This window comes from Tiliqua scincoides, chromosome 5, assembly GCF_035046505.1.
Source record: "Tiliqua scincoides isolate rTilSci1 chromosome 5, rTilSci1.hap2, whole genome shotgun sequence".
In the NCBI taxonomy this organism is placed as follows: Eukaryota; Metazoa; Chordata; class Lepidosauria; order Squamata; family Scincidae; genus Tiliqua; species Tiliqua scincoides.
Window position 1 is genome coordinate 100,640,529 of NC_089825.1, and position 26,494 is coordinate 100,667,022.

At 42.6% G+C, this 26,494-nt stretch overlaps 3 protein-coding genes across 3 annotated transcripts; all 3 read right to left on the bottom strand.

Moving 5' to 3' along the window:
* Window positions 1-7,153: 7,153 nt before the first annotated feature.
* LOC136652617 (olfactory receptor 6B1-like) lies at window positions 7,154-8,131 on the bottom strand. The gene has a single exon (XM_066629547.1). It carries the CDS (start codon window positions 8,129-8,131, stop codon window positions 7,154-7,156), a length of 978 nt encoding a protein of 325 aa, XP_066485644.1.
* Window positions 8,132-15,632: 7,501 nt separating this feature from the next.
* Window positions 15,633-16,610, bottom strand: LOC136652618 (olfactory receptor 6B1-like). The gene has a single exon (XM_066629548.1). It carries the CDS (start codon window positions 16,608-16,610, stop codon window positions 15,633-15,635), a length of 978 nt encoding a protein of 325 aa, XP_066485645.1.
* Window positions 16,611-22,801: 6,191 nt separating this feature from the next.
* LOC136652619 (olfactory receptor 6B1-like) lies at window positions 22,802-25,016 on the bottom strand. The gene is made up of 2 exons (XM_066629549.1): window positions 25,003-25,016; window positions 22,802-23,762 (listed from the first exon to the last, which is right to left on the bottom strand). The coding sequence occupies exons 1-2, from the start codon at window positions 25,014-25,016 to the stop codon at window positions 22,802-22,804; spliced, it is 975 nt and encodes a 324-aa protein (XP_066485646.1).
* Window positions 25,017-26,494: the final 1,478 nt, after the last annotated feature.

The following is a 26,494-nucleotide window of genomic DNA, read 5'->3' on the forward strand; positions in this document are numbered from 1 at the left end:
TAAAGAACAGGGCTAAAAGTGCTCACAGAGTCTTATCACTTTTCCGCATCTACAGTAAGTCCCCTGGCTGGCTCAGCGCAATCACACCTGAGTGAAAGCACCACAACAGACAGACTGCACCTATGCAAAAGTGTTGATGCAGCCATACATATCCAGGGAGCCAGTGTATCTTATTCTACTTTCTATCCTAATTTTCTCTTGGCCCCCTCCTGGAAGCATGACAGTGAGGATTTCATCCAAAGAAGCCCTTGGAACTTTAGTAGCCCAGATATCCAACCTGCAAGATGGTGGTGTAAGTATGAACTTAGATTTAATTCATTTGGTCAAATGAAATGTCAACTGTTTGTGAATTATAGCAGCCATTTTCAACCATTGTGCCAAGGCACACTGGTGTGCCATGAATGGTCTGCAGGTGTGCTGTGGGAGTTTGGGGGAAGGTCATTTATTAGTAGGGCCATTGGGGGATGTGAGCCCCCCACCAATAGCATGGTGTGCCTTGTCAATTGTCCAAAAAGTGAGGGTGTGCCTTGACAATTTTAATGTCATTGTGCCTTAAGATGAAAATGGTTGAAAATCATTGAATTATAGACACAATATCCATATTTGTACCCTTCATGGTTATGATTCTTTGATTCTGTTTAATGCAGGATACATAGCCAAATCGACAGGGATTACACACATTTCATGATTGTGAGAGAAAGTCAAATATCAGCTGTTTTCAGCTTATAGTCCTTTCTTTAAATTGTGGGTACAAAAATATAACTTGAGCTTGTACTGAAAGGGATTAGTCTAGGTGAGGCATGAAGTGGACATTTGAAGCTGAAAACATCCCTTCCCAAATGATTGCAGCAAGCAGAACTGGGGTGGGCACAACCAAACTGAAGCAGACTCCCTGCCTCAATTTTGCCAATTTTCTACTCCTGATTAATTCTCACTTCCACCCTCAATGGGATGCTGGACTGTCTGTCTTTAGCAGCCAAAAATCACAGATAACATATGGGCACCAGTGGTTTGTGATTGTCATCAAATATGAGGCAAGATGTTCACTTTCAACAAGCTAAGATGGCTTTCAACAAGCCATCACCAGTGCTGGTGTCAAGTTGCTTTGGGACATGGGATCATGCACTGGGCCTCTCATGACACTTCCTGTCCAGCCCCTGATGGCATATTGGATGCTACCTCTGCCATCTGTACCAGGGATCAAGAGGTTGATCTGTCCTGATGGTCTTGTGGTGGGCATGAATGCTCCATCAGAACCAATCTTGCCTATCTATGCCTCTCCTGAGTGACTGGGTCTTATTCAGCTGTGGGAAAGCATCATGCAGAAATTAGATTATGTTTGCTGGGAGCAGGACTGGCTTTGGGTCAGTGCAGGTCAAACATGAAAGGCTTTGACTTGAAGTGACTAATGTGTCCAAATCCAGGACAGCAGCCATGTGAAAGAATCAACTGTTTGGTTGGGAGGAGGAAGGGGCAGAGATGGGATTATCACCTGATTCTGCTCCTCAACTGCTTCTCAACAGGATATCTGCTCTTTCAAGATGATAAACCCTATCAGCTCCTAGGTCATGCTGTGGGTTGATGATGTAGCACCAAGTTCTATACCACATTCCACATTCAGTTTAGGGTATGCAACATCTTTTATCTACATGTGATCCCTCACTGGTTGCATGAATTGGAAAGACTGTACTGGAAATACAATACATGGGCTTTCCCCCCCCTTCACTTTGTCCTTTCCATTGTCCAGGACATCAAGCATCTCTACATACAGCATGGATAATCACACCAGAGTGACTGAATTCATCATCTTGGGACTCTCTAGTGATCCACACTTTCAGATTTTACTCTTTTTAGTGTTCCAGTTGGTTTATCTGATGACCATGTTTGGCAATCTGGCTATCATTTTGGCGATAAAGTTAGACCCTAATCTTCATACACCCATGTATGTCTTTCTTTCTAATTTAGCGTTGTTTGATATTGTTTTCTCCTCTGTTACTGTTCCCAAGATGCTAGAGAACTTCCTTACAGGGCAAAAGGCAATCTCACTACACAATTGCTTCACTCAGGCCTTCTTCGTAGTGTATTGTTGTATTGGAGAGGGCCTCCTCCTCGCTGTGATGGCTTACGATCGGTATGTAGCAATCTGTCAACCACTGCACTATTCAGTGATGATGAGCACAAGGGTCACTTCTCAGTTGTTGTGTGGTGCACTCCTCACTGCCCTTCTCCCTGCAGTCTTAGATGTCAGTCTGTTGACTACTTTAGACTTTTGTGGTCCTAACATAATCCACCATTTTTGCTGTGAACTGCCACAACTGTTCAAGCTCTCCTGCAGCGACACTTTTGCAAACCACATGGCACTTCTCACCCTCGCCTCAACTGTAGGTGTAGGTGCGATAGTGATAACATTTGGATCCTATGTTCTCATCATCCCTGCTGTGTTGAGAATCAGCTCCAAAGAAGGGAGACAGAAAGCCTTCTCCACTTGCACATCTCACTTGACCATTGTTGTGGTATATTATGGAACTATTTTCTATAGGTACTTGAAACCGACCTCACCAAATGATGAAGACCAGGGGATGGCCCCCTCCATTGTTTACTTTGTTGTGACTCCCATGTTAAACCCTATCATCTACAGCCTTCGTAACCAAGCTATGAAGAGGGCTTTATTCAATGTTGTTGTCCGAAAGTTGGCAAGAAAGAATACCTGAAGAGATTAGTGGTTATAATTTTAATTATTGTGTTTTCCCATGGCCTTGATATATATGAAAGCATGATGAATTGGTTCATGCCTAAAAAGTGAAATAAAGTGGTATTGTAACTAGAATTATGCCTTGCCTAAAATGTTTTTGATTTTGTATGCACTCATGTTGAACTCTACCATTGCAGCATGGAAATATTTAACAGACTTATATACCCCCTACTTTGAGCACCTCTCTTGTGCTCAAAGTGGTATACATCATAAGAATTGAAACATCCAGTTGATTAAAACCTTTGAATAAAAAGATTAGACTAAAATCAAAGGCATCCTCTGAACTTGCAATGGCTCTGATATTTTATTCACTTTAAGTTGTTTATCAGTTTGGTTTCCTTCTTTGAGTTCTAAGCCTATGTAGGATTTACAGTATAAATGTATTTCCTTTCTTTGAGTTGTATGCTAGAATTTCTCTCCTCCTGCAGAAGGAGTCCTTGGTTTCCTGGAAGCAGATTTTGGCCCTTTGCCCATGGTCCATGGGACAAAGAAATTCAGCAAGTCGCCTCTTCTATAGTTCAAAATTAATTAGTAGAACATGACTGTGCTTTGATATAGAGAAAAGAGGATTGTTATAAGAGAACATTGGGTTATAATGGGGTAACTAATGTGAGGAAAGTTGAGAAATATGGCACAGGTCAACTAACCACAGGTCAATTTTGGACTTGATTTTGGAAAATGTCCTCAAGAAAAGGAAGATGCAGCTTTCTTTTCTTATCATATGTATCTTAGGGTGCAATTCAGAGGGTGCTCTCGGCCGGCACAAGTCTCCTGCACTGGCCAAAGAGTGGGGCAAAAGTGTCATAAGGCACTTCTGTGATGACTCTGGAGGAGTGAGGCTGGCACACAGATGTGCACCTGCCTCAGGAGGCCAGCCCAAGCCCTGTTGGACAGGTAATAAGGTAAGTCTGTGCAGGTCGCGTCAGGCTGGTGCAGGGGTCTGGGGGGCGTGGGGAGGGTAGGAAGGAGGATTTTCAGGGCAGGAGAGGGCAGGCAGCAGGCCGGCCTATGGCAGGAGGATGGGTTTGTTTACCTCAACAAAAGTGGTAAACATGTTGTTTTTTTCCCCATATTAAAGTGACCCTCACTCATTAGATTGGCTGTGATACTTTCTGTACACATTCCTATGAATTGATAGTTTCTACTGTGTCAGTTTTAATAAATCAATATGTATCAAGCTGGGTTTCAAATATAAGATCATGTACCTTCCTGGCTGGGCCAGTCTCTGTTGACCATCTCTTTGGTTCTCAGAGCTCTCACTGTAATGTTACCATGAGTAAATTTCTCACAGTGTCCTTTCTATAATTTGGTCTCTTGAAGCCTAATTCTATTCAACTTTTCAGCACTGATGCAGGCATGCCAATGGGGTATGTGCTGCATTCTGTGGTGGGGGCAGGCATGAAGGCCTCCTCAGGGTAAGGGAATATTTGTTGCCTTGCCTCTGGGCTGCATTCCGACTGCATTGGCACTGAAAAATTGAATACGATTGGGTCCTTGGTTAGTAATTTAAATTATTGCTGCATAGTTTCTAGTAAGGAGTCATTTCCAGAAGGAAGAGTCCTGTCTCCTCCTGTTGCAGAAAGGAAACCTTAGAATACAATCTTTTGTTTGTTTTATTTATTCTGAGGATTACACAATACATGCATTTAAGGCAAGGCACAATAATAACACAAAATTATGTATGTGTATTCAAAAGTAAGTCTGAAGGAAGTCAATGGAACTTAGTCCAAAAAGTAGGAAAAAAATGCAATGTAAGAGGGATTATCATTTTCATATCATTTCCTTGTAACGTGAATTGAAAGACATTCACCAATGACAATTTGTGCAAACTTGAGTTGAATTTATTGCCAGCTATATATTTATTTTGGGCTATATTTAAAGGTCGTGAATTCTCAACACTGCCGAAATCAGTGAGAAAAGTTAGCTGTGACTACTGAAGTCCCATTGATTTGAATGGTGCTTAGTCAGGATTCACTTTCTTTGGATACAGTTCACAGCTGGGTACAGCTGGATAAAGCCCACTAACAAGCACCGGTGCAGCAGTGCCGAATCACCTGCACAATAACCAGTACTCATCATGCACATGCTGGAGGTCTCCGCAGGGTAAGATAATATTTTCCTCTTACCCCGAATAACATTCCATTCTGCCCTATGGGGCTACTAAGATCTGTACCTGCTAATGCTGGGAGGCCCGGTAAGGATTTCAAAAGGAGATTGAAACCATGTGCTGAAACATCTCCTAGTGTGATAAAAAGGTAAAGGCAGAGGTTTCCCTTGCACAGTCATGCCTGACTCTAGGGGGCAGTGCTTATCTCCATCTCCAAGCTGAGGGAGCCAGCACTGTCCGAAGACAACTTCTGTGGTCATGTGGCCAGCATGATTAAATGCCAAAGTGCGCAGAAAGGGGACTATTAAATTTGCTAATTAAAATGCAACTACTAAATTTGGCTGGACGTTGCTCATAGTAATTAAAATGGGTTTTAAGACATTTTTCCCCACAGAAGAAGACTGAAACGGGTTCCTTTTATATACAAGTAATCAGCCAAATGGCAGAGTCAATCCAGCTCTGGACCATAGCATGCCATAGATGGATCAGTACTTTACCCCTGCACTATCTCTATGCCAAAAATCAACCCCTCTCCCCAAACAAGTTGCTGTTTGCCCCCAAATGTCTACTTGGTCTTCCTGAAACATAAAACTCTGATCCCAAAGAACTGTATGCACACCACCATTTTCACAGCAGAGGATAATTTGCCATGGGGTAAGGGGGTTAACGGGATTATCATGTATTTTGTCTCACATGCTCATTTCAGCACGTTCTGTGCAACAAATGTTAACAAATGGCAGGTTGCTGTTTTCTTATTTTATCTTTAAAAAAAATTTAACTATCCATAGGATATCATGTTAGTTCATATCAGGGGTTTTCAGACACCGGCCCGGGGGCTAGATTTGGTCCGCGAAGGGCCTCTATCCAGCCTGCGCCCAGCCTCTAATCCCCTGAGAGCCTCTGGCCCAGCTAACCAAACACAACCAGAGTTGTGCTTGTCGGGTGGGGGAAGGGGGGTCCATTTCAGTATTTTCTTTATTTCTTGGGCTGTGTTGGTGCTTGGAGAAATCCTGGACATTTGAGCCCATTGACATATTTGTTCATTTCGTCTAAGATCTATTGCTAATGTATTTAAATTTTATATTTAATTTTTTTCCCCAGCCCTTGACACTGTGCCAGATATTTGATGTGGCCCATTGGCTGAAAAGTTTAGAGACCCCTGGTCCATATTACCAGAATTTACCTTCAGAATTATTATTTTTAGTATTTTCCTCTTCTCTCATTTTTATTTTTTCCTCACAAGGCTATGTTGAATTCAGATCCTTTATCTATTATTGATGTTTTTAAAAAAATTATCCAGCCCTTCTGCCTCCACTGAGGTCATCTGCTTACAGATGAGCACTTTTCAAGAGTTAAAAGCAACAAAACTATTTAAAAAGAAGGCATTTAAAAAAATAAGGAAGTGTGGTGGTAAATATAATAATAATAATAATAATAATAATAATAATAATAATAATAATAATAATAATAATAATGAACTTTATTTATACCCCACCCTTCTCCCCAAAGGGACCCAGGGCAGCTTACAACATGTTAAAAACAGATTAAAACATAATTTAACAAACAGATAAAAACATATTAAAACACATTAACAGATACCATAAAAACAGTAAAGTTACAAGGAGGATAAAAGCTAAAAAAAATTGAGTGAATTGTAAATCACAAGCCTGCTGGAAGAGATATATCTTCACCAACATGTTATTGTTTGTTGCATATGATACAATTTGAAAATATAAATCAACATTTAAAAAATAATCTTTTATCTCCTTGCAAGTTCCATTGTTTCACAGAAGTTTTACCAGTCCCTTTTTAAGAAATTGCACAGAAAAAAAGAACTTCTATATTTCATGGTTTCAGATTAGAGAATGATAGATCTTTAGCATCTATATTTAATTAGAGTTAATGGAGTAAGCACCATTAATGGAGAAAGCACAATTCAGAGTGTGATACCATAGTCTTCCAAGACTGAAGGATGTCAATGTATGTATGTAATATAGAAAGATTAAATAACAATATTGAAATTGAAATTGAAATATCAGATTTATACCAAAAAGCATTCTGAAAAACCAAGTTCTTATTATGTTGGTTATTATTATAAAGTGTTACCCCCAAATTTATCAGCTTCTTATCAAAATTGAATGCCATTACAGCTTTACTGTATAAGGATTTGGATGTTCTTATCTAGGAAACAACATACCTAGGGCTATCTTTGGAAATGTTCCCCCTCTACTTATCCACCTACCAGGAAATTAAAGAGAAAATTGATAAACTTTGGGAATATATTTAGGGTCAAATTATCTGGCTTGTTCAACATTAGTAAATGGAACTGAATGATGGAGGATGGCAGTGGAGGTACAAAAGGCTTTTTTAAGGGCTCGTTTGACCTCTTGGTTCCTTAAACAGTAGATGAAAGGGTTCAACATTGGCGTGACAATGGTGTATACAACGGACACCAGTTTGTTAAGCTCGAAAGGATAAATCCTCTTTGGCCGTACATACATGAAAATAGTTGTTGAAAAGAAGATGATGACCACAGTGAGATGGGAAGCGCATGTGGAGAAGGCCTTCTTTCGTCCTTGTACAGTGGGAATACGCAAAATGGTGCCAAGGATGCAAACATAGGAAATGACAGTGACTGAGAGTGGGACTGAAAGAATTAGCAAGGCCAAGACAAAGTCCACTATTTCAGCCACAGTCATATCTTCACATGCCATATTTAGCAGGGGGGAAATGTCACAGAAGAAGTGATTTATCTTATTGGGCCCACAGAAGGATAGACGAGATATGAAGATAACTTTCAGCATTGAGATGAAGAAACCAATGAACCATGAAGCCACCGTTAGTTGCAGGCAGAGATGGTAGGTGAGGATGGTTGGGTAGCGCAGCGGATTGCAGATGGCCACATATCGGTCATAGGCCATGACTGCCAGAAGGACACACTCCGTACATAAGAGGGAGCTGAAAAAGTAGAGCTGTGTCATGCACCCTACAAATGAGATACTCTTGTCCTCCACAAGGAAGTTGACCAATAGTTTGGGGACAATAACACAGATGTACCATGTCTCCAGGAAGGAGAGGTTGCTGAGGAAGAAATACATTGGCTTGTTAAGATGAGGGTTGATTCTAATCACAGAAATGATAGTGATATTCTCTAGGAGTGTCAGGATGTAGGCCACAAGGAATATCACAAACAGAAGCACTTGTACTTCCATGGTGGTTGGAAATCCAAGCAAGATAAATTCCTGGACATTGCTGATATTCTTTTGGTCCATAGATCTGCAGTAATAAGAAGACAATAACAGGATCATGAGAAAAGGAACAATGAAGGAAGGGAGGAAGGAAAAATGGTATCAGGATAGGGCTGGATCCAAATGTTTTCTTCTTTCAATAAAAGCTGTATCATCCAATAGAAGGGACTCCTTCTCTCATGGTGGAAGGCTTCCTCTGTTAGAAGAATGCTCCTTCCATTGCAGAGAGCCAGGGTGGTGTAATGGTTTGGGAGGTGGACTTAGACCTGGATGATGCAGGTTCAAATCCCCCCTCAGCCACAAAGCTTCCTGGGTGACCTTGGGCCAGTCACTTTCTCTCAGCCTCACCTACCTCACAGGGTTGTTGTGAGGACAAGAAAGAGGGGAGGAGCAGCTGTGTAAACCACCCTGAGCTCTTTGAAGGAAGGGCAGTGTGAAAAATAAATAAAATAAAGACTTTTTCTGTTGGACAAAGCTCTGAAAAGGATTCTTGGATGCAATCCATTAATTTAAACAGTGAATAGAGAATGTAAAAATTGAAACCTCCGTGAGGTATAGGATATTCATCTTAGTTTGAAATTCACTGAGCTTCACTCAGTTCATATGAATTTTATTCTGAAGTTTTGCATCTCATTCTCAGATGTATTTGCTCAGATTATAGAATATTAAAAGTACATTTTGAAGGAAGAAAAAGACTGAGGGCCCAATCCTGTCTAACTTCCCAGTGCTGATGCAGCCTCAATGCAGTCCTGGGGTAAGTGAATAAATGTTCCCTTAACTCAAGGAGGCCTCTGTGACTGCACACCTTGTTGGCACAGCTACATCACTGCAGGAAAGTTGGATAGAATTGGACCCCGAATTCCATATCTGAGCCGAGCTTCCTTTAATGTAGAGAAAATTAGACTTGGAAATGCTCCTTTCACCTCTCCTCATTAGTTGAAAATAAAATTCTATTGATAACAATCAACCACATTCTTGCTAATGAGATTTACCACCTTCTGTGCTCTTTTCTTTTTTTTCTTGACTTTTCGGCCAGTCATTCCACCATAAATTACTGCAAATAATCACAGAGGTTACACCTCAAAGAATTCCAACTCAAACAGAAAACGAGACCACATCTAAATAAAATATTCATTGTTCCCATTTGCTATTCTGAAATGTTCTGTTTCAGTTTCAGTCAAATGCTTCTGCCTGGCCTCTGGTTAACAGATTATTATTAAGTTAGGATCCTGATGTCATAGCAGCAAAAGAGGACAAGGCACCCCAAAATGTAGGAAAATGTAGGACATGACAAAATAAAAGCTAAAAACACTTATCTAGTGATTTCATGTGGTTAATTTAAACACCATATTAATTATTATTAATTTATTAATGAAAAGAAGACTATGTGCTATCTGCAAGGGCCAGGGAAAAGGAGGACATTGCCAAGACACGAGGCTAAAAAAGAGGACAGGTTCTGGAAAAAGAGGATGTCTGGTGAACCTGATCCTGAAGGATTATTCTCTGGTCTTTTAGCATTGTTGTCCTTCATTTCATGTTGCGAGAAGTGATTCTCGCAAACATTCTGGAATGCATTTTAGGGATGCAATTTAGGGCTGGGGATAATTAATACTAGCACTATTTTTTTTAATGGAAATGCATTTTTTAAAAAAATAAATAAATTTAAAAATTGTTTATACAAATATGCCACAGTAATGCAGAAATAATACATAGTCACATCCCACATATTTCTACTAAATATAAATATTTAAAAAATATGGTTGTTCATTACCATTGTTTTCTGAGTTTCTATAATCAATTAATAAAACCCACATTTTTAAAAACTTACCTGCCTGTAAGTTGCCTCTTATAAGATGTCACTTTAGGTAATGCAGCAATATCCCTGATTCACTGACACCAGTCATATCATGTTGGGAGGTTGTGAAATAAATACAATAAATGCAGCGGGGGTGGGTGGGAATACATTTTATAATATCACCCCAATGTGGGCAATACCCTTCAGCTTATCTCAGATTCATAGTCAATTGAGTGTAAAGCTCTGCCTTCACTCTCCAACTTCCTGTTATAAAATCATGTGCAAATAACTTCTACAATATCACCTTTGGGGGTGAAACAAAAGATCTATCAGATTTGCTGATTTTGAAACACCAAATGAAGTTTAGTAAAGAGCAACTGAGGCTACTTCTATCCACTGTGTAAATTTACACTATTGCTATTGAGAGATGAAGAGAAACTGTGCCATATTTCACATCATGTTTTCAAAAGAAGCAGATCAATTGTACTAAGGTTTTCAATGGTCAGAAGCAACTAAACTTCCAGGCTGTCCTGCAAAAAGGTTACAATTGAAAAGCTATATTGATTGGTGAATTAGAGCTAATTTCTGTGCTGGGCTGTTATCCTAAGCAAACATTCTGTGGAGTAAGACCCATTGATAGAGGTGTTTGTTTCCGGTGATGAAGATAGGATTACAACCTAACAGCCCAATCCTATGCATGTCTATGCTGAATTAAGTCCCGTTAGAGTAAATGAGGCTTACTCCCAAGAAAGTGTGGATAGGATTGGGCTGCCAGTCTTACTAAACGCAATGGACTTACTGCTGAGCGAAGTAAGTAACACCATTTTGGAACACTTCTACCCTTTGAATATAATGGGACTTACTTCTGAGTAAATAAGCATAAAACTGCAGTGCTTGGCTCTTATTTGGTCACTATCCCAGTCCAATCTGCCCTCTTACTTTCTGTCTGCTTTTCGGGGCCAGAAACAGATCACAGTGCAGGATCACATTTCTAAACCAAACAAGCCAAACCAAACAAATAGAATTGCACTATTTACCTTCAACTTATTCGTTCAGCGAGCTTTTCCTACCAATTGCAGGTCTCTATTATGACGATTCAGTTTTGAGCAGGGAATATCCCTTTATGATGTAGACAGGGAGGAAAACTGCATGAAACTCAAAACTTCTGTAAATACAGTTCAACTTGATTTTCAGTTTTCCCAAAATTGAAATTGATTCTAACTAAAAAGAACTGGACTTGTAGTATGAATTTAAAAAGATCCTTGTGATATCATTGTTGGCAGGAAGAACAACGAACCTGCCAGAACTTACAAGTTGCTAGATAAGAATTTAGTTGAAATCTCCTGTGCATAAAATTATCAAGAGAGCTAAGAGAACTTTCTTCTTTTTGGCATGATTGTACTTTCAGTAGGGACAGTCAATAAGAATTACAAAATGCCCAGGCAAACTCAGCTGGCAGGAATTAATTCAGAGTTATGCTTTGTTAGTTGAACTTTCAAGAATGATAAGGGTTATTGAGAACATAATGTTTTTTTCAGTGTACTGTAAGGGGCACTTGGCCTAATTCTATTCAATTTTCCAGTGCTGGTGCTGCTGTGCCAATGGGGTATGCACTGCTTCCTGTGTTGAGGAAGTAGTCACAGAGCTCACCTCAAGGTATTGGAACAGTTTTTCCCTTACCTCGGGGCTGCACTACAGCTACACCGGTGCTGGGAAGTTTAATAGGATTGGGCCCACTGTCCCTTGAAGTTTCAGTGTATGTAAGAATGCAAATCAGGTCCCAGAAGTTCTCCAGTTCTTCAGTACAAATTCCTTCCTAAATTCTTCAGCTCTTCAGTACTAATTCCAGATTTCTAACCCAAATTCTTATTGCATGAGTAGAGAAACCCAAGGTATTTTAATTATACATCCTTTAATTATACATTATAATTATACATCCTTTATACATCCTTTAATTATACATCCTTTATTATATACATCCTTTAATTATACATTTATTCATTGTTGTCCAGCAGTTTATGGGAGGGGGAATTCTGAACAGCTTCCTTCTCTGAGTAACAAACTTCAGACGTAGGCTTAGATGAGGAGAATTTAGATCTCTGCTTTGGATAAGACTACGTTACCTTAAAACTCATAACCAATGCATGGAATGTATGCAGGTATCATGATTAGAATGTCCAATTAGGATTAGGGAAGCCTTGGTTTCAATCCTGCTCATTCATGAAGTTCATTGGGTGACCTTGGATTAGTCAATTTCTCACCTCACAAGGTGTAGTTAGAATAAAATGGTGGAGAAGGAAGAATGATGAACGCCACCTCAAGCTCCTTGGAGATTGGATATAATAAAATTAAATAGAATTAAGTGGCATTGACAAGGGGAATTATTATCAATTTTTACCTAGTTAATCTTTTGTTTCCTTTTATTTCAAGGTGCGCAGGAGACACACATATACATTATGCTGGTTGCCCACCAGGGGCGTGTAACCCACAACAGTAATGTCCTTATTTTGTGGACTGATGGTAAGGGACCTCAGAGCCACAGGCCACGAAGTCCACATTTTTTATCATGACCCGCCCCCATTCTTGATGGAGCCTTGCCTGCCTCAAAATTCAAACAAAATAACTGCACCCTGCTTGAGCAGCAAGTATTTTGTTGTTACAACAGCCACCTCTTTGAGCACCTGCAATTGGGAAAAACAAATTTAGCAAAACTAAAGAATGAACTCCAACTCCAGCTGTCCTCACCGTGGCCAACTCCATGGCCAAACTCCATTAAAGAGCCAGTATAGAAATATGAATTGTAAACAGATGCACATCAACTGCCTAAGCACCCAAGATCAAAATGTACTACACTTGTGCATTGACAGTGAAAGCCCTCCACTGCCTGCTATGCACTCTTCCTTCCCCAAGTTGCATTCTTTTGTCCTTGGCAAGGGGCAGCAGCAGAAACAGCCAGTAAGGTGGATGTTCAGGCCAGTGGATGCCAGGCACTAGCTGTGATGACCTCTGTGCAGCGATCAAGGAAGTAGGGGCATTCTAGTCTTCATCTTTTGGGAATGAGAGGTGGTAGCAGGGGTGGGTGTACTGCAGTCAACATCACAAAGTGTGTAGGATCACCACACCTGCAACACCCACCCTCATACACACACAAACTCAAAAGTGACTCCTATCCACTTAGCATTGTGAACCTGCATGATACTGGCTGTGGCCTTTCCTGGTTTTGCCACCACTTTTCAGTGCTGGACTGTAAGGACAGGAATCCTCAACCCTCGTGATTGTCCTGAAGAAGAGTAGGTGACTGCTTCTGCGGCCACCACGATATAGCAGTTATCTGAAATGAGCATTATGAGGAGTTTATGCATAATAGTTGAAAGATGCAGGATCAGGGTTCACAATAGTCTTCACAGACACGGTGGAATTATGAGCAGTGCAATGAATGGGATTAAGGCGGAAGCAGCACTGTGTGGGATCCTGCATTTCTTTCAGCACAGATTTGCACATTGTACTTTATAGATGTGTGGTGTCAGAAGCAATTTGGTGTCAGGATCAGCCAGGTCACAGGAATCTGCCTGACCATCTTGCTCCAACATTGGACCACCTGGTTCAGTACTGTCAACACTGACTGGTAGCGGCCTACTCCTTTGAAGACCACCCATCTACTGGTGAGTTCTGTATGCAAAGTCTCTCTTCACATGCATTTTTCAGAGTCCTCCATTGCATATGAAGAGCTTAGGCCCCAATTCTATTGGGTTCTTGCAGTGCCGGAACTAGCATTCCATCAGTGCAAGGGCCTTTACGGCTGCCATAAATGGTGATATGCTATTTTGTGCAGTTAGGCTGCTGCCATAAGCAGTGTATGTTCACAGACGTGGGCCAGCTGCCTCCTAATGAACCCTTGCGCTGGTAAGTCAGGGCAGGGTGTAGGCAGGACATGGGGGTGGGCATATGGGCATAAGAAAGTGGAGGAATGGGGCTGAGACTAGGTCAATGAACAGTGTGTGTTCAAGCTAGGAAGGGGGCTCTATAAATGGCAGTGGTACTCTGACATCCTATCTGCTTCCCAGTTCAATCTGCCTTCTCAGGTCCACACATTCTTGTTACAGCCCAGTCTGGTTTGATTTCTCAACATAGAATCCTTGACTCTCTGTTGTGGTTTTCTATGCAACTTGTATTTGGCAGAGAAAACAAACAAACAAACAAACAAACAAACAAACAAACAACTCCCTAAGTGCGTTCAACTCTAGTTGTGCATTGGTGCTGGCAAGATGGTTAGGACTGGGCTGAAAGAAACAGCCAATCAAAAATGCACAATAAATCTAAATCACCACCACAGCTACCCAGTCTATGATTGAGAATGTATTTAAATAAATATGTTCTGGAAAGAAGTTGAAAAGCCTTTAAAAAAAAAAAGTAACATCGTATGGAATGCATATAACCTCTAACAAAATTTGTGTTTGAATGTGCAAAATTGTTTGCACTGAAAGACAACTAGAAAATCATTTGGATAATAAAAACATTGGATAATAGTGGGAAGAATCGACGTGCCTTGTAAACAGAGAACAGTGGATGGTGCCTGCATATTTGGTTAAATAAAAGCCTACTGCTTTAGAAATGGGCTACCTCAGAATGCCAGATGCAAGGGAGGGCACCAGGATGCAGGTCTCTTGTTGTCTTGTGTGTTCCCTGTGGCATCTGTTGGGCCTCTGTGAGTTTCAGGAGGCTGGATGAGATGATGGCCTGATCCTGCAGGGCTCTTCTTATGTTCTTATGGGATACCTTGCTAATGGTGGCATTTAGCATAGGAAAGTATAGGAAAGTATCTAATGTCAGGAAAAAACAGGAGTTATGTGGTTAAACCTGCAGTCCTACACACACTTATCTGGAACTAACAGCCCAGTCCTGAGCTTCCCAGAGCCTACTGGAGCAATAGCGCCACAGCGGCTACTGCTGTATCCAGCAGGCACTGGGAAGCAGCCAGAGGTCTCCTTAGGGGAAGGGGACTTTCCTCCCCTGTTCCTGGGGAAAGCCCCAAGCCCCACAATGAGGCTTCTCAAGTCTGCACCAGCTATTTTGCAGGCACAGACTTGAGATATTCCTTGTCTGACATGGTGTTCAGTATAAAGCAGAGCAGATCTCCACCAATCCCATTTCCCTCCTGCTCTTGTTCCTCCCCCCAACCTGCCCTCCCCTTGCCCACCCAGAGGCCACACCACTGACCAGTGGTTACACCTACCCCTGCTGGTGGAGTATTCTCTTCATGCCAGCTCTGGGCCTGGGACCTGGCCGGGGTGGGCCCAGCTTCCGTGCTCCCTGCTCATCGGGTGCTGTAAATGTGCTTTATGGCATGTTTATGGCACCCAGCACCGGTGCTGGGAAACTATTATTTCCCATAAACTATTATGGTTTTAGTAGAAGACACGCACACAACCCTGTTTTTAAAAGTATGCTTTAAAAAGTGTGCAGAAAGAACTGTTGAAATGAAGATTAATTTACTATAAATCCAGGTTTGCAAGAAAAAAGTGCACTGAATGAAATCCAGAAGTTCCCTATTACAAGTTCCCTACTAAAATAACCTGGACTTCCCCTCTGAACCAGTCATTAGCACATGCTCAGCATAGGAGGGATACTGTTTTGGATTTTGATTGCATGCCTCTCTGAGAATTCCCTTCCTGCATCTACAAGCAAATAAAAGGAAAACTAAGAAGATTTGAGAATATTTCCCAGTATAAACTATCTGAAACTTTCAACATTAGTTACTAGCACCAAAGTTTTGGGGAGGATAGCGCTGCTACAGAAGGCTTTCTTTAGGGCTCCTTTGACCTCTTGGTTCCTTAAACAGTAGATGAAAGGGTTCAACATTGGAGTGACAATGGTGTATACAACAGACACCAATTTGTTGAGTTCAAATGGATGGATCCTCTTTGGCCGCGCATACATGAAAAGAGTGGCGGAGAAGAAGATGGTGACCACGGTGAGGTGGGCAGCACACGTGGAGAAGGCCTTCTTCCGTCCCTGTACAGTGGGAATACACAAAATGGTGCCAATGATGCAGATATAGGATACTATTGTGACTGAAAGTGGGACCAACAGAATTATCAAGGCTAAGACAAAGTCCACTATCTCAGCCACTGTCATATCTTCACATGCCATATTGAGTAGAGGGGAAATATCACAGAAGAAGTGGTTGATGATATTTGGTCCACAGAAGGGTAGGCGAGATATGAAAACAACCTTTAACATTGAGGCCAAGAAGCCAGTTAGCCATGAACTCACAGCAAGCTGCATGCAGAGATGGTGGGTGACGATGGTTGGGTAGCGCAGCGGATTGCAGATGGCCACGTATCGGTCGTAGGCCATGAATGCCAGAAGGACACACTCTGTACATATCAGGGAGCTGAAAAGGTAGAGCTGTGTCATGCACCCTTCAAACGAGATACTCTTGTCCTCCACAAGGAGGTTGACCAACAGTTTGGGGACAATAACACAGATGTACCATGTCTCCAGGAAAGAGAGGTTGCTGAGGAAGAAATACATTGGCTTGTTGAGGTGAGGGTTGATTCTGATCACAGTAATGATAGCGATATTCTCTAGGAGTGTCAGGATGTAGGCCACAAGGAATATCACAAACAGAAGCACTTGCACTTCCTTGGTAGATGGAAACCCAAGTAAGACAAATTTTCGGACATTTGTCTTATTTTTCTGATCCATAGATCTGTGTTAACAGCAAAACATGAGAAACAAACATGAGAAACATGGTGGGGATTAAGAAAAAAAAATATATCAGAGAGCAAAGGAAGAATTTAAAGGTGAAAATGCTTGGACCACTGAAGAGAGGAAATGAAAATGAAAACTAGTTCTGATCTGATCTTTGGCAACCCTGATTCCTCAGCAACTATTGCTTTCATTCTCTCTGTACTTCAATCACCTTATAGCAGTGGTTCCCAAATTCACTGGAAGTTCAGGAGCCACAGCAGGGGAAGGGGGAATGCAGCAATCCAATCAAAAACCAGAAGTGGGTTGCCATCTTTATTTTTACTTTTTCCGAGGCTTGGGGAGCCCTGCAGAGGATTCCACAGGGCTCCCCGCACCCCTGGGAAGCTGGAGCTGCTGCTTGTAAGTAAGTTGAAGCCCCTGTCAGCGGTGCAATCCTGGTAATCTCATCGCTGCACTTCCGCCTCCCCACCCCTTAAAGGGGCAAAGTCAGAGCTCTTCAGCCTGGGGCATTGCGACACCCAGTTTGAGAACCTCTGCCTTACAGTCACATCTCACAGTGTCTTAATTTAGGTTGGCTTTTCCATTAGGGTATCTGTTGGGGTGCATCTGCATATTAAGCCTTACACATTCTAATTCTTCCTGATGGAAGTTCCACTTCTTATCCCATCACAGCAGCATGTGTGCCGCGGGGCAGGCCAAAGGGAGATCTTGGAATCTGAGAGCACTATGCAGCCCTATGTATGTCTACTCAGAAATACGTTGCACTGAATTCAGTGGTACTTGCTCCCAGGTAACTGTACATAGAATTACAGCCTGAATTATTGCCATGTAAAATTCCAAAATCATGTGGTTAATCTGGAATTTTGTGCTTAAGTCTGCTACATCCCTAGTTATGGAAGTTCAACATTTTTTTTTATTACAAAGGAGGAAAAAAGAAATGGAATATCCTCCTGTTTCTTAGCATGCTTGCTTTTAATTTCATGGCTGTGATATTCTAAGGCAGGGGTGCTCAAACTTTCAACTTTAGGGATGCTGGACCTTTAACAAGTGTATAGAAGAGAGAATTGCAGCAGGTGCAACTTGTCATCCCACAGATGACAAGCTGCACATGCTGAAATTCTCTCTTCTATACACTTGTTAAAGGTCCAGCATCCCTAAAGTTGAAAGTTTGAGCACCCCTGTTCTAAGACTACAATCCCTAAACCTACTTACTAACTAAAGAGTAGATCCAATTGAACTTAGCTTACTTCTGAGTAAATTTAAATTGAATTACACTGTCAAAGACAGCAAAACCTCTGGAAACTGCTGATCACAACTCCACAAATTACTTTGCACCAGGGATGTGTGGTATGGGGGCGGCAGGTGAGGCAGAATCACCCCATTGTAGTCCATGGAAAAGCACTGCAGCTGCCCCACCTGCTTACACCCAAGGCGGCTCTCCTGACACCCAAGAAAGCAGGTATAGGGAGAGCCTCCTCGGGTGTAAGCAGGTGGGGCAGCTGCAGTGCTTTTCCACAGGCATGGGGAATTTCTGCTCACTTGCTGCCCTGCACCACACGTCCCTGCTTTGTACTAAATATCTGGGCTGCAATAACTCCACATACTTGCTTAGGAGTCCCTAACCCCTGCACTAAGTTCATTTCTTTGGGAAACTGCATTTTAAAAATTCTCCCAAATATGGCCAAGTTGTACTCTCTCAGATTAATTTTCATTTCTGTTGAAGGCCCTGCCCCCAGTCTCTGCTGTCTCCACCATGAAGTGCAAAAGTTGAGACATGCAAAAATTAATGCAATTTAGTTTGGTTGGGTCTTCACTGTTTCTGTGTGTAGAGCAGGGGTGCTCAAACTTTCAACTTTAGGGACCCTGGACCTTTGAAATTGTGTAGGAGCGATAATTTCAGCAGGTGCAGCTTGTCATCTGTGGGATGACAAGTTGCACCTGCTGCAATTCTCTCTTCTATACACTTGTTAAAGGTCCAGCATCCCTAAAGTTGAAAGTTTGAGCATCCCTGGTGCAGAGGAACAAAGATGACAGATTTCATAACACTATAACATGTATACCAGAGTACAGGAATACAAGATAGCTTATACATAGCACTATCGCCATATATACAAGCACAGGCAAATCAGACAGATATTTTCATGAATGGAGACAGAGAACCTAATGTTCTATAGCAGGGGTGCTCAAACTTTCAACTTTAGGGATGCTGGACCTTTAACAAGTGTATAGAAGAGAGAATTTCAGCAGGTGCAACTTGTCATCCCACAGATGACAAGCTGCACCTGCTGAAATTATTTCTCCTACACAATTTTAAAGGTCCAGGGTCCCTAAAGTTGAAAGTTTGAGCACCCCTGTTCTATAGTGTTGTTGCAACAGGTTCCAATTTAAGCAGATCCATCAGAGAACTGCAGCAAAAATATCACCATGTGCTTTCCTCAAATATTAGCACAATCTCGTGCATCATATATGTGTCTCTTTAAACTCTTTAAAGGCAGCTTGTGAAGATGTGTAGAGTAGCTACTATTCAGGGGAAAAGTCCCACTTTGCATGCAAATGTTTTACTGGTTCAACTTCTCTGTTAGCCTCTTCTTTCACCACTACTACTGCAATATCCCTCCTCCATCTACCCTTACAGTCTCAATTTTGGTCAACTTTTGGGCATGACTTTAAATGCCAGAAGGAAAGGAGAACTACATTTTACATTTTTACTAAACTGTCATATGCAAAAATAAATCGACAAGAAAAATTCATTGTCACGTTTACCTGAACTGCAAGTGAACTTCAAGGCACTTTCCACATCAGCTGCTGGCTGGTATTTGGGGTGTTAAATTTTGATCAGGTCAGTTGCCTGTTTGGGATCAGCTTTGAAGACAAGGCAGATGAATTTTATCCAAGTTGCATTGCTTCTGATAGACAATCAGCTGTTCTCATAAGCCCTGATAATGATAAATCCCAGTGATCTAGCCAGAAATATCAGCATTTTCAGAGACAATGCATCTGCTTGATCTGGCTAGAAGTTCTTAAGAATTTACACTGGAATTCCCCTGCCAATAAAAAGTTCAAGGGAGTGAATATTTTCTGATTGTACGAACTGGCTGGCACAATGCCCCTGCAGACTCAGATGGCAGGATCTTAGTTCAGGGTTATGATTCCCCCCCCCCCACATCTTTCCAGTGGCAGCACCAGGTTGTTCAGGACAGTGGGGCAAAATTCTTCATCACCCCCCCCCCCATGGCACCCCTGTTACTGCATTGGGAGCTGCCACAAATATTGACATTTTAGGTTGAATACAGAGAATGGGTTCTCTGTTGTGCATGGGCTTTTGGCAAGTGATCAATGTTACCAATTACTGAACCCACCCTGTTGCCAATGACCTCACTTTCCAAATGTGCACAGTGTCTTCTACATCCATCTTGGTTCCTTGACTGACATGACTAAGAGTCAGCAAGGGCTTAGCCCTGAGAGCACAACTCCTTCTAATCAGGATCATGCTAAATAAGGGCCATTGACTGGTTGGAGAGCTGTATCAAAGCAGGGCATCTGTGTGTCACCTTCCCAGTCTTATAAATGTCGTAAATGGTTTGGGTTCAGGTTATCTGAGGGACCACCTTCTCCCATACATTTTGTTCCAATCTCTGAGGGGGCTCTCCTTCAAGTGCCACCATTATCCCAAGTTAGAGGGATGGTGGCATGAGGGCAAGAATTCTTTATAGTGCAGAGACGCGCAGTGCGGACGTGGCAGGTGAGGCAGAACCACCCCGTCGTAGTCTGTGGAAAAGCACCACAGTCTCCCCACCTGCTTACACCCGAGGAGACTCTCCTTACACCTGAGAAAGCAGGTATAAGCAGGCAGGGCAGTTGCGGTGCTTTTTCATGGACTAAAACAAAGCAGTTCTGCCTCACCTGCTGCCCCCGCACTGCATGCCCCTGCTGTAGTAGTACAACAACTATGGAATTCTCTATCAGGAGAACTAACAACTACCCTCTCCCTTATGGCTGTTCAGCGAGGGATCAAAATGTTTCTGTTTAGCCTTGTGTGTGTGATGTGTCACCCATCTGCCCCCTGTGCCTCTGTAGGCCCTTATTTCTTTTTTATTTATTGTCTTACTGTTGTATATATGGTGGTGTTTTTAATTTGTTTTTGTTTAAAGTTTCAAACTGTAAGCCACCATGATCATCTGCTCCGGCAAAGGAAAGGCAGGATATAAATCTTTTAAATGAATAAAATAAATGTGGGCTCCTCACCATGGCATGATCCTGTTTGTTTGCACAAGTCTTTCTGCCCAATAAATTAATAATGAATAATTAATAATATTTTTTTTAACCTGGGTGCAATTAAGCACCATTCATCATTCCATGCACACACACCAAAATGATTCTAACTGATGTTCAAATCAGTGGTGGAGTAGTGGGGAGGGGGGCGGGGCTGTAAGTGCCGCATGGCTCTGAAACTCGCAGTGTAAATCACCTCTCTCCCTTGCTGTAGGGCTATTCCGAAGAGTGAAAGCAACATGGAGGCATCTCCTCCACATTACTTTCGCCCCCAGACAAACTCCGAGAGTGAGGGGCAGCTTACACAGTGAGTTTCAGAGCCATGTGGCCCTTACAGTTCTGCTCCTCTGGCTCCGCTACTGCTTCTGCTCCAAGATGGCTCCTTCACCAATGACCTAAGCATGGGTGCTTCCCACACCCTGCCATACTTTTTGTCCCTTCAGGAACCTCTCCAACAGGCATGCCATTAAGCCTACTGGAAGAATTACACTTCAGCTCCACAAACCAAACATGCATTCCAGCACCACAGCTAAACTGTCACAAACTATTATGCTCTCTAGAGCCCTACTGGGCCACTGCAGCAAACGAGTGGTGCCAGCCACATGGCAGCAACCTCCCTGGAACCTCCAGTGCTGGCAACTCAAAGGTAGTGGAAGACAATGAGTGAGGAGGGGGGAAATCAGGGTATTCCATGAGAGGAAGCATGGGATGGGGTGAGGAGAGGGAGTGAGTGGTGGATCTGGCAGCAATGGCACATGCCAGGACTTATCCCCTCCTGTCCTATCCTGCCCCCTCCTTGGACACATAACCCCCAAATAGGTGGTGTTTGACCATTGAGACCCATAGCTGGTTCCAGGGCTAATGCAGAGGTACTTTTATTTGCCTCCCATTTGCTAGTTCCCCCCCCCCCCCGGTAGGATACAGCATGTCGATTTTTGGCAGAGCTGCGTCGTGGCGGGGGATAGGATTGGGGTCATAACTGAGCACATGGAATGCCTGGCTGCACACTCAGAATATGTTTACCTAGAATATGTCAGCTTTACCCAGCAAAGCCTTTTGAGTTTGTCTTCCACCCCACCTTTTTTTCTCCTTTCCTCTTGCTACCCCTACCATTCTGATGCCTGGTGCTTCACTGCAGCCAAGAATAGAAAAGAATAGAAGCAGGAAGCTTCATCTGACCCCAAGAAGTATCATAATCGGCATTCATACAATGACTGCTTCCATACAACAATATAGTTACACTCAAGTAAGTACTGTTGCTTTTCTAATTATATTTTTATTTGCAATCTTGGGTCTCCACCTTATTGAACAGAAGCATTGATTTCACAGATACTACATGGAAGACAACGTACATTGAATGGAATCAATGAAAAATTCCACATTCTCACATTACTTTCTCAAGAAAAGCTATGGCTTAGCCCTAACATATCCAATATTCACTGCACACCATTTGCAAACTTGAAGTAGCAGGGCTGGACCAAGACCTCTTGATGCCTGTGGTGAGTCCACACTGGAAGTGCACACAATTTAGTTGCAATCCATGTACACAGTGTGGGAGGAAGGGATCAGGAGAGTTCAGAAGGGAAAGGGATGTTCCATCTGCTAGCATGGGCAGGAAGGCTCTGGCCTTCCCACTGGTGTTCTAGCAACGCAGTACTTTGGAAAGCATTTTACAGCTTTTTTTTTTTTTAAACAGTAGCCTGTGCTGGTGGAGCAAGTATTCCACCAGAACTTGCAGCCCCCAGGACTGGGCTGTGAACCTCCTACATAATCAAACCCTTACCCATTTCTGGTTTTATGAACTTTTGTACATAGCTCCACATAGTTTGACAGGAGGTATGATCCTGGTTTGTAAATTGACTCTCATTCCTGAGCAAGTCAATTCCAGGACTTCATCCATTCCTTTTGCCAGTCTAGTGGTCTCTAGAAACAATTATGGCATCCACATTCAAGCCAGAGAAAGTCTTTTTCAAGGCTTCCTTTACTTCTTGGTTCCGTAGACAGTAGATGCAGGGGTTCAACATGGGGGTGACTATGGTGTACACAACTGACACCAGCTTATTGAGATCAAAAGAATGAATCCGCCTTGGGCGGGCATACATGAAGAGGGTAGCTGAGTAGAAGATGATAACAACAGTGAGATGAGAGGCACAGGTGGAGAAGGCTTTCTTTTTGCCTTGGGCAGTGGGAATGCGTAAAATGGTGCCTATTATACACACATAGGAGATAATTGTGACAAACAAGGGGATCAAGAGGATGATGAGGGCAAATACAAAGTCCACCATCTCTGCCACTGTGCGGTCAGTGCAGGAAAGGTTGAGCAAAGGCGAGATGTCACAGAAGAAGTGGTTGATGACGTTGGGTCCACAGAAGGTCAACCGGGAAATGAAAAAGACCTTGAGCATAGAGATGAGGAAACCAGCTAGCCAAGACCCCGTAGCTAGTTGCAAGCAGAGCTGAGAGTTCATAATGATTGGGTAGCGCAATGGGTTGCAAATAGCAACATAGCGATCGTAGGCCATGACAGCCAGTAGGACACATTCGGTGCAGACTAGAGATATAAAGAAGTAGAGCTGAGCCATGCAGCCTTCAAAGGAGATGCTTTTGTTCTCTGCTAGGAAGTTCACCAGAAGTTTTGGAACCGTCACAGAGATATACCAGGTCTCCAGGAAAGACAGGTGACTGAGGAAGAAATACATTGGCTTGTGGAGTTGATTGTTTGTCCTGATTACAGCAATGATCATGATATTCTCCATGAGTGTCAGAATGTAGCCAATAAGGAATACAATGAAAAGCAGTACTTGAAGTTCCATGATTGTGGGGAATCCCAGGAGGATAAACTCCTTGACTCTGGTCTGGTTTTCCAGTTCCATACTGCTTCCAAACTCCTGCAGGAACAAGAGAAGAATATGCTAATGTTTGGGAGCAGATGTGAAACTGTTTTCAAAACAAAGCAAAATTTTAATGCAGAGATTAAAAGAAAATGCAACACGGTAGTTTTTTTATTTTTGTTTTTTTAAGAATAATGGCACTGTAGCATTTATGGCAAACAAAAACAATGGCTTAGATCAGTGTTTCTGAACCAGTGGTAACAATGTCATTGCCAGTTACTTCTGGTGGTGCTTTGAAAAGGTGGATCATGTGAAGTAGTACAGTGGAGGACAAACATTGAGAAACACTGACGTAGATTCAAAGACAACACTTTGCTTATGTAGGGAGGAGATGTCATTATCCCCGCAACTGATGTCCATGGCATCTCCCCAAACCTACTTCAAGAGGATGGCTGTAGTAACACCTGTCCAAATAAAAGATTTCTGGAGCTAAATAGCCTGCTAACCAAATAAGAGGCACTTTTTCAAGTGGTGCTCCTCTTTGATTTAGCAAGGGGAGAGTAACTGGCTCGCCTTACCCATTTGATCATCATAAATAATCCATTGACCCATAAATCATTCATCATCATCGTCAATTAATTGCAAAAATCAGCATTACTGGGAACAGCTTATATTTTGTGATGGTGTTTATAACATCAAAACAGGATAAAAACCAGGCATCCCAGGCCCTTGGGGAAGACTCAATGTCTGGATAAAACCAGTCAATACCTGACTGTGCAAAAATATCATCATCATCCTCCTCCTCATCATCATCATGTCTTTGAAAGAAAAATACAAGGAAAGGACTTCAGTGTGAACACAGAAATTTGACTTTCTCTCACTTGCTTGAACTGTGTATGCCTTCCCAGTTTGATTCAGAAGTAAACACACAAGTAAAGACACATTACGTATCATAAAAAACATAATATACCCTGGACCTCATGAATGAAAGGCACCAAATTAATGATAGTTTATACTCACAATGTGTAGTGAACTGAATGTTTGAGCTCCTGAGAAGTCCCCACAATCATCCTCTGAACTGAAGTCCCCACTTCATTCCTTAAGAGCAACAGGAGAAAATTAAGATAGTGACAGAAAAAAAGCAGAAAGAAAAAGACTCTTTCTGAATTAGAATATGATTATAGCCCCATCCTTTATTGTCTTAGTAAGATGCAGCTCACTCCAATGGATGTGTTTTGGTTTCCACTGCTCTGGGATTGACTCATCTCTGTCATAGTTGCAACCCCTGAAGTCTCATCAATCCCTCAGAGCTTTTCAAGTTTTCAATAACTTTTCTCCATAATGTAAATGGGAGTGAAATAGAACATCACAGAGATGCCTCGGGCATTGCCAGCAAAGGGAGTTCAGCATAGTAATTTTTGATTAATCCCCACTCTTGAACTCATCCTCCTCGGGTGTAATTTGGAGCAAATGGAATGGACACAACTTCCATTCTTTGGAACCATTCCAAGCAGATGACAAATGTTGTGAAAAAAGGTGCTTGGAGCTGAACAGAAGAAAGTCACAGACATAACATGTGATAGGGAAAATATGATTCCATTCTGCATTTTGAATGGTGGGGACTATAGTCTGAAAGGGAGGACAACAGACTTTCTTCTGTGATGAACACAAACATTAGCTGCCAAGAAATGACTTTGTAACTAGTGAACTTTCTCTGTTGTCCGGTCACTAAAGTCCTTCTCTCTGGGTGTTCTAAGTGTGTGCAACCGGAGGCCAGAGAGATATAGATATGGTCCAGATGATATAGGACAGTGGGTCTCAAACATTTTAGATCCGGGACCCACTTTTTAAAAATAACCCTCTATCGGGCCCTAGCTTGACACGATCTTTAAAAATGAGTGATTTCAAGAGAAATAATACATTTATTTATTTACAAGTATTCCGGTGGCACGTGTATTAGCACGCTACCGGCATTTACCCTGCCCCCGCACGAGACACAGGAAGGGCCAGCCTCGCAGCCGATTGGCTGGGGGCTAATTGGTCTGGGGCCACGTGCAGGCTGCTCAGAGAAGCCCGCGCAGTCGGGACCAGGCAGCGGTCACCCACCCACCCACCCTTTGGCAGTCCGAGACTAGCTGGTCGCCTTCTGGGGCCGGGTAGGAATTTTTGCCATCAGCCTAATTGGCACATCAGTTGGTGGTTTTTTGCCTACCCCGGACTGTGGAGTTAGGGGCGGAATTGGGTTTTTCCACAGGTCTTGTTGGTCACTTTAGGCAGGTGTCATGCGGGTTTTGGGTAGGTAAGGTCATATCGGTGTACACCGCAGGGTGGCAAAGGCCGGGTGGACTCCACGCTTGGTCATGCTGGCATTCACGGCTGGATGAACCTCGGCCTGGTGGTAAAGGCGCACCGCTGGTTCGCTCGGGTGGCCTGAGCTAGCCTGCCACCCTGCCCCTTCGGGGTGACAATGAAGGGGGCGGCAGGCTTGTACTGACGCTGCCCAGAGTCTGGTGTGATCGCCCAAATCACTATAGGGGGAAGTAGACGGGCAGCTCTGTTTCCCCCATGTAGAACCCGCATGACTTATTTGTTAGTCCCTGTTGTAATCTGAAGTATATTTAAATAGTTAATAAAGTGGCCCTTTGTACCATATACCCTTGCCTGTGTCTTTATTGGGGGGTGCTGGGTAAATGTTTTTATTTGTTTGTTTGCCAAAAAAACTCAATCCATTTCTCATAATGAGGCAGCCCTAATGGAATACCGGGTGCTGTAGGC